This window comes from Mercenaria mercenaria, chromosome 5, assembly GCF_021730395.1.
Source record: "Mercenaria mercenaria strain notata chromosome 5, MADL_Memer_1, whole genome shotgun sequence".
NCBI lineage: Eukaryota > Metazoa > Mollusca > Bivalvia > Venerida > Veneridae > Mercenaria > Mercenaria mercenaria.
The window spans coordinates 61,296,413-61,314,561 of NC_069365.1; the positions used below are offsets into that span (position 1 = coordinate 61,296,413).

Consider the following 18,149-nt stretch of genomic DNA (forward strand, 5'->3'; position numbering starts at 1 on the left):
TTTTTCTCAAATTAATTTAAATAAATTAAAGGCACCAGGACTTACATTAGTAAATGGTAAAGACGACTACCATATCAATGAAATTAATCAAAATTGTGCCTATTTCTATCATCATACTGTGTTAATGTTAAAATAAATAAATGCACCAGGACTTAGTGTGAGTGAAATAAACATTGTGTGAAAGTGCTTACAAATATATATTCACCTTATTAGACTGGATTTTATTATTACATGTGTTTTACTACGACAGTTGTGATGTTTTTTTACGCTTTTAATGTTTCATACACACATTAGTATAATAGTCATTTTACATGTATACTACTTTGAGAAGTATTTAGTCACTTAGTTCTTCCAAACTATAATCATGAGTTTTATTAAAACAAAGAGTAGAGCATGTTTACTACTATTCATGACACTTAATCATTTATATTGAGGAGCAGTTTCAATATGCTATTAATAGTTAGGTATTCGTATTCTTATGTATCTTCTTCATAATATGTGAGAGCAAGAGTCTGGCTCAGTAGTCACTTGTATTTTAATGTTTAAACTTAATTGGGGACAATTAAGAAGCTAAGGGTGGGGGAGTGTTGTAAATTTAGCAGCTAGTCTTATTAAAGTTGATTTATTAATTGATTCTACTGATGTGAAACTTTGGCCTCTGCTACTAGAGATGTCATTCACCAGTTACCCTCATAAATTGCTTGGGACTGGAGTGTGTATCATTTTATCAGGGTATGTTGTCATCATGTACCATCGTAAACATGTCTGGTTTGTTAGAGTTAGAGGTGGCTCCATATTTGGGATGGTACCATCAGTCAACGGTTATCCTCATAAATATTAGGGGTAATCTTTGTCTTTCATCACTATGATACACTCCAAATATGGGAGGGTACCTGCTTTTGTATATAAACCTAGGTCAGAACTAGGGAGGGGATTCTTTACTTTTGGCTCGGACTTTGAAAATGACAGATCATAGAAATAAGAAATGAAATATTTTACAGTTATAATAATAAGTGACTTTAGACCAGAGGAATGAGAGAATTATAATTATGACGACTTTATTTCCATCTTAGACAAAATCTCATAATAAACTAACATTGAAAACTGGATTAAAAGTTATTTTATCAATGGAGTATAAACCCCCACACCCGAACTTACGTTTTTCAACACTTATGTCATCTTGATAAATGATGCTATGCTATTACTTCCACTTCTTCAAACATGCAGAACTCTACCTTAATTCATGAACCATGTATGCATGCATATTAGTTAGAAAATGTGGCGTCAAGAATGTTGTACAGGGTATATTTTGTACTCCTATTATTTGACCCATGATGACCAGCCAAAACTTGCCTGAGACTTTATTTCAAAATATTATGACTTACTTTGATAAAATGGGGTCAAAATTATGACCTCTACAGTGTAACCAAAAATGTTTGACATGGATGAAGACAGACACAGAGCAATCACAATAACTCTTGAGGATTTTTTCACAGGTCAGCTAAAAATTCAGATATAGAGAAAACAAAACATATAATATGTAGAATATGGTTTTATATTTTTAGAACATCAAATATGAATATTTATCACAATAACTCCAAAATAAATAAGTACAGTTTACATACAAACATAATTATCAAACTTCATCAAATACTTTTAGAAAATATGGCAGCTTATAACAAATACATTGTAATGAAATAATCTGTGGCCCTTCCACAATGCACTAACTTTATAATGCAAATCATTTACATTGCTTGTGTTAGTAATTCTAGTTTGCAGAAGAAAATGAAAACAATTACCTAACATATTTGTGCCAAGTATGTAAGTTTACTTTTTCAAATCATTATAGTTCAAAACTATTGAATACAGTACTTCAATTGCACATACAACTCACATATAAAACATGCATATACACATATTCATATAAACATGATGTTTACATTTATTCATCAAAGAAAAAAAGTTTAAAAAGTTCCAAAAATGTGAGAAAAAGAAGTTTCTTGTAAAGTTTACAGAGGACTAGTCTCAAGTCAGTCCATATACAGCAGTTCTATGACAGGTTGTGTTTGTTGACTGAGCCATCAACTGGAAACAACAATAGTGCCACAAAGTTACCACGGCAACATACATTGGTAACAGCAAGTTGCAGTGACTGGATACATGGGCAGCTCAGAGTGACATCTGCACCAATGGAATATAATGTCTGGTTTTCTTTTCATTGATTTAATGCCTGCAAGTAAATATAACTGCTGCATTTAAAATATAACATCAGATTGCTAATTATAAAATGCTTTCAAGTTTTCCTGTTCTATATATGTATGGTAAGGTTGGAGAGTACACAGGAATGTACATTTATATCAAACTGTTCTATATATGTAAGGTAAGGTTGGAGAGTATACAGGAATGTACATTTATATCAAACTGTTCTATATATGTAAGGTAAGGTTGGAGAGTACACAGGAATGTACATTTATATCAAGCTGTTCTATATATGTAAGGTAAGGTTGGAGAGTACACAGGAATGTACATTTATATCAAGCTGTTCTATATATGTAAGGTAAGGTTGGAGAGTACACAGGAATGTACATTTATATCAAACTGTTCTATATATGTAAGGTAAGGTTGGAGAGTACACAGGAATGTACATTTATATCAAGCTGTTCTATATATGTAAGGTAAGGTTGGAGAGTATACAGGAATGTACATTTATATCAAACTGTTCTATATATGTAAGGTAAGGTTGGAGAGTATACAGGAATGTACATTTATATCAAGCTGTTCTATATATGTAAGGTAAGGTTGGAGAGTATACAGGAATGTACATTTATATCAAAGGTAAGGTTGGAGAGTATACAGGAATGTACATTTATATCAAACTGTTCTATATATGTAAGGTAAGGTTGGAGAGTACACAGGAATGTACATTTATATCAAAGGTAAGGTTGGAGAGTATACAGGAATGTACATTTATATCAAAGGTAAGGTTGGAGAGTATACAGGAATGTACATTTATATCAAACTGTTCTATATATGTAAGGTAAGGTTGGAGAGTATACAGGAATGTACATTTATATCAAAGGTAAGGTTGGAGAGTATACAGGAATGTACATTTATATCAAACTGTTCTATATATGTAAGGTAAGGTTGGAGAGTATACAGGAATGTACATTTATATCAAGCTGTTCTATATATGTAAGGTAAGGTTGGAGAGTATACAGGAATGTACATTTATATCAAGCTGTTCTATATATGTAAGGTAAGGTTGGAGAGTATACAGGAATGTACATTTATATCAAAGGTAAGGTTGGAGAGTATACAGGAATGTACATTTATATCAAACTGTTCTATATATGTAAGGTAAGGTTGGAGAGTACACAGGAATGTACATTTATATCAAAGGTAAGGTTGGAGAGTATACAGGAATGTACATTTATATCAAAGGTAAGGTTGGAGAGTATACAGGAATGTACATTTATATCAAACTGTTCTATATATGTAAGGTAAGGTTGGAGAGTATACAGGAATGTACATTTATATCAAAGGTAAGGTTGGAGAGTATACAGGAATGTACATTTATATCAAACTGTTCTATATATGTAAGGTAAGGTTGGAGAGTATACAGGAATGTACATTTATATCAAACTGTTCTATATATGTAAGGTAAGGTTGGAGAGTATACAGGAATGTACATTTATATCAAACTGTTCTATATATGTAAGGTAAGGTTGGAGAATATACAGAAATGTACATTTATATCAAATTAGTTTTTCAAATCATCACATACTTCCTGTATAATATACTCGAACATCTTCTGAAGTAACACAAGCTGGGTAAATCTTGAATGCATATAACATTTAAACATAATATATGATTTTTTTTATATCACTGTATTATATTTCTGTTCTATAATACTGAAAACTTTAGTAAACATCTGCAACTTTGACTTACCTAAAATATACTTTTTATTATATATATCTTTTCAATATTTAGCTGAGTAAAGTGATCCAATTCTATTTAGAACTACAAACTTACCTACTATCTTCCTCTTATTGTGTCTATTCCTGTTCCATTGTCAATACATCTCAGTCCAATCTGCTACTGCCCTGTTCTTACTTTGCCACATTCAGCTTCAATACAGTTGGGAACAAAAATCTACTGTAGTAAGATTTTTGAATGTTCGGAGTTTATAGCTGAAGGAAGCACTGGATCTTCAACCAAGTTTTCCCATAATATCACATATATAAATACTGACCGTAGCACTGTTTTAATCTGCAAACCCCCACTTCTCACTTAAACTCCCATTTTTCAGAAATTTTGTCTAATGTAAGGAACCATCCATAAGTCAGACTAGAGGGGGTTTGGAGTTAAAAATGCCAATTATGTATGATAACAATTTAGTTATTAATATCAGACCATACAATCTCTAGTATTGTCTCCTTCATTAGAATTTGTGTCACTATGGATACCAGAATCTGTCTGCAGAAGGACAACTTTATTTCGAGATCTGTCTAATGAGTCATTTGGCAAATGGACTGCCATTGTGGATAACCCGTGTTTGTGGGGGTCAAGGTCACGCCTTGACATTTCTATATTGTCAGTATTTATCACATCTGGTCTACTGCTGTAGTCCCTGTTGTTGTATGGCAGTGCCATGCCCTTTTTGAATGAAAATGGGATGATTTCCTGATGGGATATTGGTGGAAGTGGCCGAGTGAAATCTGAAACATGTCAAAATAGAAAGTGTTATAATGATTTTGATGGAACAACAAAGTTAAGGTAGTTCTGTACATTTGATAAACTGTAAGTAATGATGTAATGTCATTTATTCAGATAACATAAACTAAAGCCTATACTCGAAGAAAAAGGGGAATAATTTTACTAAAATGTAAGCCAGAGTTATAAAACTTGCCATGTGAGGTCATCCCAAGATGCCAAAGATGTGTGGAGACTCAGGAAACATTTGGTCAAGTAAATCCTGAGAAACGAGCTTACATGCAAAACTGTCGCAATATTTCTATGTAAAATTTTTACAGTTTTACAAAATAGAGTTATGTAACTTGCAAAGTAAGGTCATCTCATGCTGCCAAAACATGTGTGAAGTTTGAAAGCATTTGACCTTGTAATTTTTGAGAAACATGTTTACATGCAAAACTTTAACATGAAATTTTAAGTTAACAAGAGCTCGTCGAACACGAAATGCCCCCCTTGATGCATTCAGTAATTGCACAAGGAACAGAAATTATAAGCTCACTGTAAACAAAAGTTCTACTGTTTTGGTTCAACCTGACCTTGACCTTTAACCTACTGACCTAAAAATCAACAGGGGTCATCTGCTGGTCATGATCAACCTCCCTATTAAGTTTTGCGATCCTAGGCCCAAGCGTTCTCAAGGTATCGTCCGGAAAGGGTTTAACTGTTCCGGGTCAATGTGACCTTCACCTTTGGCCTACTGACCTCAAAATCTATAGGGATCATCTACTGGTCATGACCAACCTCCCTATCAAGTTTCATGATCCTAGGCCCAAGCGTTCTCAAGTTATTGTCTGGAAAAGGTTTAAATGTTCCGGGTCACTGTAACCTTGACCTTTGACCTACTGACCTCAAAATCTATAGGGGTCATCTGCTGGTCATGATAAACCTCTCTATCATCTTTCATGACCCTTGATCTAAGCGTTCTCAAGTTATCATCCAGAAACCGTTTAACTGTTCCTGGCCAATGTGACCTTGAACTTTGACCTAATGATCTCAAAATCAATAAAGGTCATCTGCTGGTGATGACCAACCTTCCTATCAACTTTTATGATCCTAGGCCCAAGCGTTCTTGAGTTATCATCCGGAAACGGATTGGTCTACATTCTGACCGACCAACATCTGCAAAACAATATACCCCTCCTTCTTCGAAGGGGGGCATAAGAAGGGGCATAATTTTGACAAAATAAAAGAAAGAGTTATTAAACTTGTCTTTGGAGGTCATCTCATGTTGCCATAGACAAGTGTGAAGTTTGAAAGCATTTGGCCTTGTAGTTTCTGAAAAGCTGCTTATGTGTCAAACTTCAATCTGACTAAAGTACATATCCAGTTAATGCTACGCTTTGGATTTGAAGACGTGCTATTGATAGACTCGTTCTGACGACCCTTCCACTAGCCAATCAGAGCCTCGCTTTAAACATTTTGAAAGTGAAAGTAGAAGTTTAAAACATCTATATTAAGCCTGTGTTTTTTCATGTTTATTATGACAACCACATCATGACTGTGCCCTCATGTTTTGAGAGGTAGCATATGTAATGGTACAGACTTGGTCACGCAATGGGAGAATATGTGTCAGGCAGCCAGTTAGCTCAGTCGGTAGAGGACTTGCCCTGTAAGCGAGGGATCCTGGGATCGAGCTCCGGAAACGAGTCGTCTGATTGGTTCAAATAACAAGAGCTGTCGGAGGACAGCAACGCTCGACTATTCAACAGCCTTGTCGATTGAATGAATACGAGTCGAAAAAGGGACATAATTTAGTAAAAAAGCAAAACAGGGTTATGGAACCTGCATAGTGCTTATCAGCTCAGGACAGTGGACAAGTGTGTGAAGTTTCAATCCATTCCCATTAGTGGGTACTAAGATATCAGCTTACATAATAGGAATTTAACCAAAAACTCCTAAGTCGAAAAAGGGGCATAATTTTGTAAAATGCGAAGTTGAGTTATTAACCCTTTGCATTGCATGTCATATCATGACAGTGAACAAGTGTGTGCAATTTCAATCCTTTCCTATTAGTGGATACTGAGATACCAGCTTACATACAAAAACTTAACCAAAAATTTCTATGTTGAAAAAGGGGCATAATTTAAAAAAAAAAAGCAAAATAAAGTTATGGGACCTGCTTTGTGCATGTCAGATCATGACAGTGAACAAGTGTGTGAAGTTTCAATCCATTCCAATTAGTGAGTACTGAGATACCAGCTTACATACAAAACCTTAACCAAAAAATTCTAAGTCGAAAAAGGGGCATAATTTTGTAAAAAAGCAAAATAGAGTTATGGAACCTGTGCAATGTAAGTCAGTTTATCACAGTAAATAAGTTTGTGAAGTTTCAATCCATTCCCACAAGTGGTTACTGAGATACCAGCTTCGTACAAAACCTTAACCAAAATTTTCTAAGTCGAAAAAGGGGCATAATTTTGTAAAAAAGCATAATAGAGTTATGGAACCTGTGCAATGTAGGTCAGTTTATCACAGTAAATAAGTGTGTGAAGTTTCAATCCATTCCCACAAGTGGTTGCTGAGATACCAGCTTACATACAAAAACTTAACCAAATCGGGACGCGGACGCCGATGCGGACGCCGACGCATGGGCGAGTCCAATAGCTCTGCTATTCTATGAATAGTCGAGCTAAAAATGGATTTGCAAAAATAAAAATAGCGATATCGGAAATCCAAATATACAGAAAGATGAATGTGAATACCTCATTCTCAGAGTACTTTAGTCAGATTGCATCAAACTTTAACCTGAACATTGTGACGCAAACATAGATGCCAACAAAAGGGTGATAACAAAAGCTCTACTATTTGAAATTTCAAATAGTCTAGCTAAAAACTGAGAATAGAAAGAACACTAAAATTTAACAAACTGAATATCAGTACATGTGTACTGCATCCTGTAGTTAACACTGTATCAGAAATCTTTGTATAAAAGCATGCTCATTAAAACTATGTTGTATTTGCACTTCCTGACCAAACATAAAACAATTAATACACAAATAGCTCGCATTTTTTATCAGTTCTAACTTTTATTTCTATTATATTTCTAAACACATTTTTCATCTGTTTAAATCTTGGGCATCATATTTCATTATAAGCAGAAGACCTTACAATGTATACTGCTGTATTTGCAGGTTAATTTGAAAACTACCTGCAAAAGGTTGTATGTAGTGACTTTCCATTTTGAATGGAGAAGAAAGGTCCCTCTGTGTCATTTCTACTGAACTAGTTAGAACCATGAACCTTCAACAAGCTGGCTAGAAGGTTTCCACAAATTTTACAAAAGTGAGGTTGGAAACAACAGTGGTGAGGGGCATTTATCATTTGCCACAGAGGTCCCTTGGCATAAGAACTTACCCATCATTTTGTCCCTGGGTGACTGTGACATACTGGTGTGTATCTCCTCATCACTGCCTCCCCGCCCGCTATCACTGGTTCCTGTATCACCTGATGTTTCACTATGGTTGTCCTCCACCTTCTTCGTACTTGGTGTAAGGTAGGACAGGTTTGGCTGTAAAATGTAACACAGTTAATTAGCAAATAATTTACCATGAATATACATGTAATGATCATGCATTTACACAGGAATTTATCATGAAAATAATGATCATGCATTTACACAGGAATTATAGCTAGCCCTCTGTAGTACTCGTCAACTGATACAAGAACAACCTTCATTGCTGAAAGGCTATAGTTTTTTTTGTTTTCATGTTATTTTTCTACTTAATTATTTAAGCAAAGTCTGAAGTTTATTGAAAAAGTAACAGGAAACAGCATGAAAAAAAAGTGTCTTGGAAGTCTAAAGATGGACCCTAATAATAGGGCTTAAATAGGCTTGGATTAAATGCAACTACTGCACTGAGAGATGTTTCAACAGTATTATGTGTAAGACTTACAGTTTTCCTCAGTGTGAGTGTGGGGGGTTTGTGGCATTTTTTTTTTTTAATAAGTTACCTTTCATAATGAAATTCATACGCTTGATTTGACAGGTGTATACTTAATACTATTTAATAAGTTTTATTTCTTTTAATAAAAAGAGAAAGAAGGCAAAGTTACGAATTTTTCAGCAAATCGTATGAAATTAAACAATATAAAAATCTTCATAATACATGTGTTTTCCATTTGATATGATTCATTTCCACAATCAATCCAATAAAAGTAACCATTTCGAAACATATTAACACATAAAACTGAATAATTATACCAAAACTGTTCTTTTATGGCTGCCAGTTTGTACACTGAAAGCCTAATTTAGTTGCCTAAGAAGGAATAAAGACTTAATATTATTGGATACAGAAGCGAATTAAATAGTTTTAACGGAAAACAGCTGGATGCCTATTCTGCACTGTTATACCTAACAAAGTGATTTTCCGTTTCATACTATATTCAGGATGTTGCAGACTTTTTACAATATATGATCACAAACCCCACTGATGTGGTGATGCATTTTCAATGTCTTTGATTAATTATTCATTAGCAGTAAATAATTAATATAAAAAAAAACACAATTTCTAGCATATTGAGAATATTTAAGTAAAGGCTTGGATATTCTCCAATGTGGGTGCCAGCTAATTTAACAAAAACAAAAAAACCTTATAAAACACATTTAACATGTTTCATCACTGTATAGGTCAGGTCTTAATGCAATTCCCTTATATTTAGCATAAAGCTTTTAATTATCAATTTGCATATTTTCCCAACATCAATGCGAGTGGATACAGTGGTCCAGAGGTAACTGCCTAATTATGAAACTAGAAGTAGTGATTTACTAAGATTAAGATAAGAGTTCCTGGTGTCTGGGTAGATAGATACTTTTATTTCCTCCATAATATGAAGAGCACAACATACATTACATATTATACACAGACAAACAAATGAATTAAACATTAAATTCACAATAAAATACATGTATACTAAAATACTATATACAAAGAAGTACCCATCCACAGTGAAAGCAACTATTTCATATATTTATATAATAATGCTTCAATCATTCCTACATCTGTAATGATAATGACAGATATGTGAGACTGTATCTATAATCTGGTTGCTGATCAATCATTTCAAGAGGTATAAGGTTTAGTAAAACGTTGTTAAATTACCGAACGATACTCGAAATTTCAAAAATGATCGACAGTAGTTCTTAAACAAGGGAAACTGATCGATTTGAGTCCCTTAGAATTATTGAGAAAAAAAAAAAAACTACAACAAAAAACCATACAACCCAAAGTAGCATAAGCTTGTGTACAGCAACCTTAACCCGAAACGAAATGGTAAGGCTCCTACAAGCTTGCGATGAAGATTATCAAAACCTCGTCTTGTAGTGACAAAACAAATATTATATCATTACTATCGATATTTTCGAGCATTAGAAGGAAAACATTTTACAAAACAGTTTTAGCAATGAGATATGCCAGATGAGATACACTTGACACATGGAAGAACCAGGGAAGCTTCTGAAGTGAGGCATTGGACCGTCACTATCTTCTCAATAAAATAACTAGGAGTTGTCCATATGAATATCCAGTAGCAGCTATAAGTAAACTCAAAAACTAACCATTATAGTAGAAGGCAATTCAGAAAATTTTGAGGGACTGGTGAAAGCAGTATGCTATATATTATATGGACAGTCTCAAAGTTTTCCAAATTCCCGTTCTGAATAATTTGCAGGGCCCACTTTGGAGCCCCTCATATTAAAAAGTCGTAAAACTATTATGCAAGTTTAAGTCTAAAATTCTGACAAAATAAGGACAAGACTATTACAAAAATTTACAATTTAAACTACAAATGTGAAATGCTTGAGTCACCAACTACAGAGACTTATAAAATATTTCTTTATTACAGACAGGGGGACATTTTAGACTGATTTATAAACTTTAGCTTGAAAGGTTGACCATTAGATATTTAAGATGTACTTTAATAGTTTATAAGGAAGTTTTACACTGAGAGGCATCCTATACAAAGTTTGCCTAATTATTACCACAGTTTGGTGTGAGGATACATCTTTTATTCTAAAACCATTCTGTATCACTTAAAGGCAATGATATCTGCTGATTTAATTGCTTAATGGACAAACGAGGGTCAGTGTCGCAATATTTTAACCATGATTCCTTATTAGGGAAGTGATCATGTGACTTGTTACAATAAGAAGCTACTAATTTACAGTGATGCAAATGACATATATCTTTCCAATGGATTGAACATGTTGTTAGCAGCCCTGCTGGAGTCCACTTCACCCTGGCTTTACTGACAGTTTGACTGTAAATCTAACATAAAACTTGCAACCCGTGACAATCACAAAAGTCCATTAAAACTGAGACCCAGTCTATTAAATTATTGCCCAGCTTCAGTACCAGTCTGTTCAAATAATAGTAGCTACAAGCTTAATTAGTTTTATGGAGGTTTGTCAGAAGAGCTATAGGGATTTGAAAATGAAAATCATACAGTAATTTCATAACCGAATGTTTCCACTGTAAAGTGCCAAGTATTCTACAGTCACTATTCAAAATCAGTTTCTTCATCCATCTGAAACATCTAATCTTAAAAAAGTACAGGGAAAAGAGAAATTATAACTAATAATTTTGAGTTACAGAAGGATTATATTAATTATTTTGTACATTATTATTTCTTATGAAAACAAAGAAGTCGAAAACCATTGTTAAGAATATGTTGTCTTGGTTATTTTAGATCTGAATTAGAAAATAAAAACTGAAAAATACTAGCTAACATAATGAAAATTATACAAATCTAATTCCTATTTTGATTTGTTAAATGATTTTGTCCAAACTATGTTGATAGCAGGTTCATTTTTCATTATGTTTCAGACATTTTGATATCTTTTAAGAAATACTTAAAATTCTTACTTCAAAGAAAATTGCATAATTAATTCTGGTATTAATTAAATCACACTTGATTATAAAAGTAATATTAAAACCAGATAAAAGTATGTAGATCAAAAGAAAATAAAGGGAGGCTACCTCAGGCTATTTAAACTTAAAACTAATTATGAAATTCTTGCAACATTCTTGATTAAAGATAATTATGTATCAATTAGCTTAATTATGGCATTTCATCATAACTTTATTCTTTAAAAAAATTAAACTAATATGAAATATTTCTGACATGCAGCAGAGGTATTGGGAATTTATGACTGTAAAGAAATTGAAAAAATTCATCTTTGATTTTGTAAACATATTTTGAGAGTTCATACTCAGACACCAAGTTTAGCTGTTTATGGGGAACTTGGAAGATTTCCCCTATCCATAATTATGAAAGAAAGAGCTTTAAAATATTGGCTAAAAATTATGCAAAATCCGGATTCACCAACGTATAGAATTTTTATCGAACAGAGCAATAGCATAAATAATATGTCATGGTCTCATCAAATCAAACATATGTTGGATACATTGGGTTATAGCCAACTATGGAATAATGTTAACTTAGACTCAAATGTTAATTATCTTGCCTTGCTTAAACAAAGAATCAGGGATCAGTATATCAAAGAATGGAATGCATCTATGAAAAATGTTTCTAAACTTGACTATTATTGTAAATTTAAAACTCAGTTCTGCTTTGAAAGTTATCCTGGTGTAAGTTCCGTAAACAAATTAAGGAAGCAAATCACTTCATTTAGAGTTTGTTCACATAATTATGCCCCCCTTTGAAAAAGGAGGGGTATATTGTTTTGCAGATGTCGGTCGGTCGGTCTGTCGGTCGGTCGGTCGGTCGGTGAAAAAGGAGGGGTATATTGTTTTGCAGATGTCGGTCGGTCGGTCGGTCGGAATGTAGACCTATCCGTTTCCGGATGATAACTCAAGAACGCTTGGGCCTAGGATCATGAAAGTTGATAGGGAGGTTGGTCATCACCAGTAGATGACCCCTATTGATTTTGAGGTCTGTATGTCAAAGGTCAAGGTCACAGTGACCCTGAATAGTAAAACGGTTTCCGGATGATAACTCAAGAACACTTGGGCCTAGGATCATGAAAGTTGATAGGGAGGTTGGTCATGACCAGCAGATGACCCCTATTGATTTTGAGGTCAGTATGTTAAAGGTCAAGGTCACAGTGACCCTGAACAGTAAAACAGTTTCCGGATGATAACTCAAGAACGCTTAGGCCTAGGATCACGAAAGTTGATAGGGAGGTTGGTCATGACCAGCAGGTGACCCCTATTGATTTTGAGGTCAGTATGTCAAAGGTCAAGGTCACAGTGACCAAGAACAGTAAAATGGTTTCCAGGCAATAACTCAAGAACACTTGGGCCTAGTTTCAGGAAAATTGATAGTTAGGTTGGCCATGACCAGCAGATGACCCCTATTGATTTTGAGGTCAGTATGTTAAAGGTCAAGGTCACAGTGACCCTGAACAGTAAAACAGTTTCTGGATGATAACTCAAGAACGCTTAGGCCTAGGATCACGAAAGTTGATAGGGAGGTTGGTCATGACCAGCAGGTGACCCCTATTGATTTTGAGGTCATTAGGTCAAAGGTCAAGGTCACATTGGCCAGGAACAGTTAAATGGTTTCTGATCTTCTTGTCCAAAACCATAGGGCCTAGGGCTTTGATATTTGGTATGTAGCAAAATCTAGTGGTCCTCTACCAAGATTGTTCAGATTATTTCCCTGGGGTCAAATATGGCCCTACCCCTAGGGTCACATGGTTTATACAGCCTTATATAGGAAAAAACTTTGAAAAACCTCTTGTCCAAAACCACAGGGCCTAGGGCTTTGATATTTTGTATATGACATCATCTAGTGATCCTCTACTAAGATTATTCAAATTATTCCCCAAGGGTCAAATATGGCTCCGCCCTGTGGGTCACATGGTTTACATATACTTATTTACAGTGTGCATATAATTTCTGTTCCTTGTGCAATTACTAAATGCATCAAGGGGGGCATTTCGTGTTCGACGAGCTCTTGTTTAGAAATAGAGTTGGTATTAGTAGACAAGATCGCTTGTGTAAAATGTGTACCAATAATGCAATTGAATCAGAATATCACATTTTACTATGTTGTCCCAGATACACAAGACAGTTATTCGTCAGAAATATTTCAGCCATCTATTCAAAATTTTGTCTCTTTTATGTCTTCAAAAAAAAAATGTGTTGATTAAAATTGCAAATTTCTTAAACAACACTTTTGAATTAAGAAAAGAAGCTTTAGAACATATTTCTGCTTCTTAATTATATGATGTTTATTTAGAAATGTTTAGTGTAAGGTCTGCTATCGTAGGAAATGTATTGAATAGTTATCTTCAATTATTTATGTGAAAATATTTATTCTTATTTTGTCTTGGCCATATTTGTTTGTATGCTTTATAAATGGTCAATTTAGGCATTGTTATGTGCCGATTAACCAATAAATGAAATGGTAATAGTTTATTCAAAAGAGTATCATGGCACAAAGGTGTAAATTACAGATTTTCCTGGTACTGTTAAGATACCTGTGTATAAGCAACGAAAATAAATACAAAACAAAGTAAAGTATTACATGATAATGGATGCCTAGGATCAAGCACCCCAAAATTTTGCAAAATGCAACAAAATGTAGAAACAAATTGTATTTGACGATGTGTCTTCTAACCTCAGATTAATACATAAATAAATTGAAAGAATTTTATTTCACATTAAAAGTAGTATGAACACTGCCACAGAGCTAACATTTTCTTTTCATGATCACTAACGGTATAGGCATTACTTATTTATGAATAAAACATCAAATAAAAACTCTAACTCTATGATCAAGGCCTGTATCCATTTTATGACAACAGAAACATCATGGTCATTTTAAGGCTCAGTGAAGATTATGTCCATTTGATGACCAACAGTGGACCATTTCTACCCCTGTGCACTTTGTAATTTATCTATAGATTGAATGGTGCTGTATTCTAACAAGGGTGTCCACACATTAAACAAGCACCACCTGTCTCATTTAATTACCTTGACTGCTGCAATTTTGTATTATAACCATAAAAGAATGGAAGACATTACTATTGTTTTCCAAAGACTGCCAAACAAAAATAATAATGGGTGATAATAATGTGTCAAGACCAGCTTATCTAAAATTGTAATCTGACTGACTTTCATGATTAAATTAATTGGAAATCACTTCATGTACAATAAATGTCTAAATCGTTTCCTATTCTATTTTCATTGGCATGATTAAATGGCAGCATCTGTGTTTCTAGGTATTGTTGTTTAAATTGCAAGCATTTTGGGTACACTTAACAAAATTAGTAATGAAAGTCAGAACAAAGTGCACTGATAGACAATGATTGGTTTCAACACTGTTATAGTCATCAGGAATTCATTAGTTGATTCGGTCAGTTGACGATAGCTGAATCATAAAAAAAGCAAATCTTTTCAGTCTCCAAAGAAATAAATATTGTACGGAAACAATGATTGCAAATGAAGAAACCATATGCATTTTCCTTTGTATTGTCAGCATAAAGCATTCGAGCACTTGGCACAAAGCAAACTGCACAAAAGAGTTTTTAACATGATTTGTTCATTCACTAACCAGTAATTACCGAAATTGGAAATGCAAGACAAATTGGAGAAGTGGCAATTTGGTCAGGGTAATTCACAAATGGCAAACATAACTAGATTTCTCTCCAAAGATGATTTCTCACTAATGACCATTTGCCTTGCAGAGTTATTTTATGATTTTCACTTTCATTTCTGCAATGGAAATTCACAACCTCTGGAAATCAAGTGCTGTAGGCAGATGATAGGTCAATATTGGTTGTCTGCCAATAATTCATCTCCATTTCCAATTTGTACAAATTTTGGCAAATATTTACAGTGTAGTTCCATGATTCCCCATTAATATTACTGTGCCTAACCTGATTAAAGCCAAAAGTTTTTTATGTGATCATGTTTCTGTCTACAAAGATTTACTTTACATGCATTATCAAACTTGCAACAACCGGAACAAAATGCAAATGGAACTCCTGAACTTCTCAATTCTCTAATTTTAGTGAATGTTCAGAAGTTTCTGAAGAGAACAAAGCAATTATCAAGTGGTAGGGGGAAGTGAGGAAAACTTGGCACAAACTTACTTACTATTTGTGTTTTATCAATTTCCTGTAACATATTTTGTAATTTATCAAGTTTATCTTTTACATAACAAGGTACAATTGTACAAAAAAACTGGGAAAATTACTACCTAGCATGATTTGCTAAATTAACAGCAAATAAAAAACCTATATAAACTGGTTTTGTGTTTAACTGCCCAGATGCTGAATTAATTAAAAAATGAAATTGTGGAAATTGTTTATTAAGAATGCAGGAAATGCTACCTCTACAGTGGAGAGTCTTCCTGGAAACATGTAACATTCTCTGCTAACTTAATTCTGCTTTTATTACCTTAATGAAATATGAAATAGGAACATAAAAAATGAAAACCTTCAATAATTCAATGGTGAAAGCATTTGAGCTAGAAATTATAAATATTTAATATATTGAAATTTACACAATTATCTGTAAACAAAACCACACTGGCCATAGCTTTCGCAGAAGCGGTGGTTCCAATGCCGCGGCGGTGGAGGATTCGTCGCAGAAGTGGTGGAGAAATATGGCCAACTGACTACATTTATGCTGTCATTGGTAAGTTTTCTAATGAGTTTTTCAAGTTTGACTGAAAACAACCAGTGAGACAGGAGCACACATGTGTACTCTTCCAACCACAAACACTTGCTCAGTGCAATTCTTTGTCATTAATGTAAACACTTCTGTACAGTTTGACGAGGGACTGTCGTTTTTGTAGAATTCCCATTAAAAACGATAAAATCTTGTACAAAGCGACCCATTAGCACGTTTGTAGCAAATCGTAAGTACCGCACTGTCAAGCAAAAACTATTTCTTCATAATAGGTGAATTTCCGTTACAGGCATATGAAAAAATCGACTAAAAACGATTCCAACGCAGTGTGCGGTGGGTACAATTGCAACGCATTACAGTGGATCTTGTTTCTTTAATGTTCATTATGGACTTTGAACTAAGTAAACAGCATTTTCCTGGGATTTTGATTGGGGTAGGTCCATGAAATCACTTTGACATCAGACAGCAATAGAAACTTAATGTTTAGTAATAGTATACTACTGATTTGCACTTCCATTCTGTTGAATGCACACACGAAAAGCTTTATTTTACAAAATCAACTGCCAAATAATAACGCAATGTTCTTTCGTACTAAATACACCTCAGTTATGATAATTCGTATTAACGCATGAAGGTTTTCTCCATTTTCCTTTTCCCTTATTATATACAAAATATCAACTGACAATATCGATTGTTTGATTAAATGCTTACCACATGCGACTTTTACATCAAAGAACAGACCAGACCAACTTATCTAATATACAAACTGACAGGGTTTCTGCTGTCCCTTATTTTTGTTTTGGCCACATAATAGCGAGGTCGTGTACGCACTGGGGTGGGGGCGGGGGAGTATTCTCCAACACACTGCATATGCTGCAACCATTTGTCATTTTTATAGGGTTTTTTATCAGGTTTTAGCATATTTAAGTATGTTCCTAGCTGTAATTTCTCTTCAGTTGTTATAATAAGAATAACTGAAATGAGATAATTCCTTGTCGTCTTCTTTGCACCAGCACAAGGAGAGCTGTGACAGTTTTCAGAGTAGAATGAAGTTTTTGTTTTTCATTTATTGTAACATTTCTTTCTGCTTGTCTGTTGTTAGTTGTTTGTACTCTGTTTCTCCATTTATCTTTCAATGTTAAACTTAGCCTTAGAATCATCAAGATAAACATTACTGAAGATAAGGCCATGAATGTGGCGTATGGTGTTAACAAGCTTTTCCTTTGATTTGACCTGGTGACCTAGTTTTTGACCCCACATGACAAGTTTCGAACTTGACCTAGAGATTGTTAAGATAAAAATTCCATGCACAGAGTGCCTAATCACGTGATCGCGCTATGTCATTTTGAGCTCGAAAGTGAAAGTAGAAAGGTAAACAAAAATTGAAAATCAGGGCGGAAGTTTTTAAATCTATATATTGTGTTTATATCATGCCTATCATTTGATGATCATGTGATTGGGCACACATATGTATGTTTGTATCAAATCCAAGCATAAATGAAACCTTATATGGCTGAGAGGGCCAGAAAAGAAAATATGCCCCTTTCAGGGGTAGTATCTCTTGAACATATAAAGGAATCTAGCTGGTTTTCAATAGGAACTGAGATCTTATTGTGACTTAATTTGTGTGTAAGTGTGGTTAAAGTCGTAAGTAAAATGGCACTGCTATCATGTTCATAAGGTGAACATTTTGGCTCCTTCAGAGATTAAAATCTGTTGAAAAATGAGGTCTCTATCGTGTTCACAAGAAATTGTGGACGGACGACGGACATAGACGACTGACGGACGATGGGCAAT

General features: G+C 34.2%; 1 protein-coding gene across 1 annotated transcript in view; it reads right to left on the minus strand.

The window, feature by feature from the left end:
• Window positions 1-1,537: 1,537 nt before the first annotated feature.
• The window catches only part of LOC123557393 (putative protocadherin beta-18), a 55,228-nt gene continuing 38,616 nt past the window's right edge, over window positions 1,538-18,149 (minus strand). The window contains exons 3-5 of the mRNA XM_045348836.2: window positions 8,107-8,260; window positions 4,033-4,718; window positions 1,538-2,230 (exon numbers count right to left, since the gene is read on the minus strand). Of these exons, the coding sequence (XP_045204771.2) occupies window positions 4,408-4,718; window positions 8,107-8,260 (465 nt within the window). The 3' untranslated portion in view covers window positions 1,538-2,230; window positions 4,033-4,407. The remainder of the gene's footprint in view (window positions 2,231-4,032; window positions 4,719-8,106; window positions 8,261-18,149) is intronic.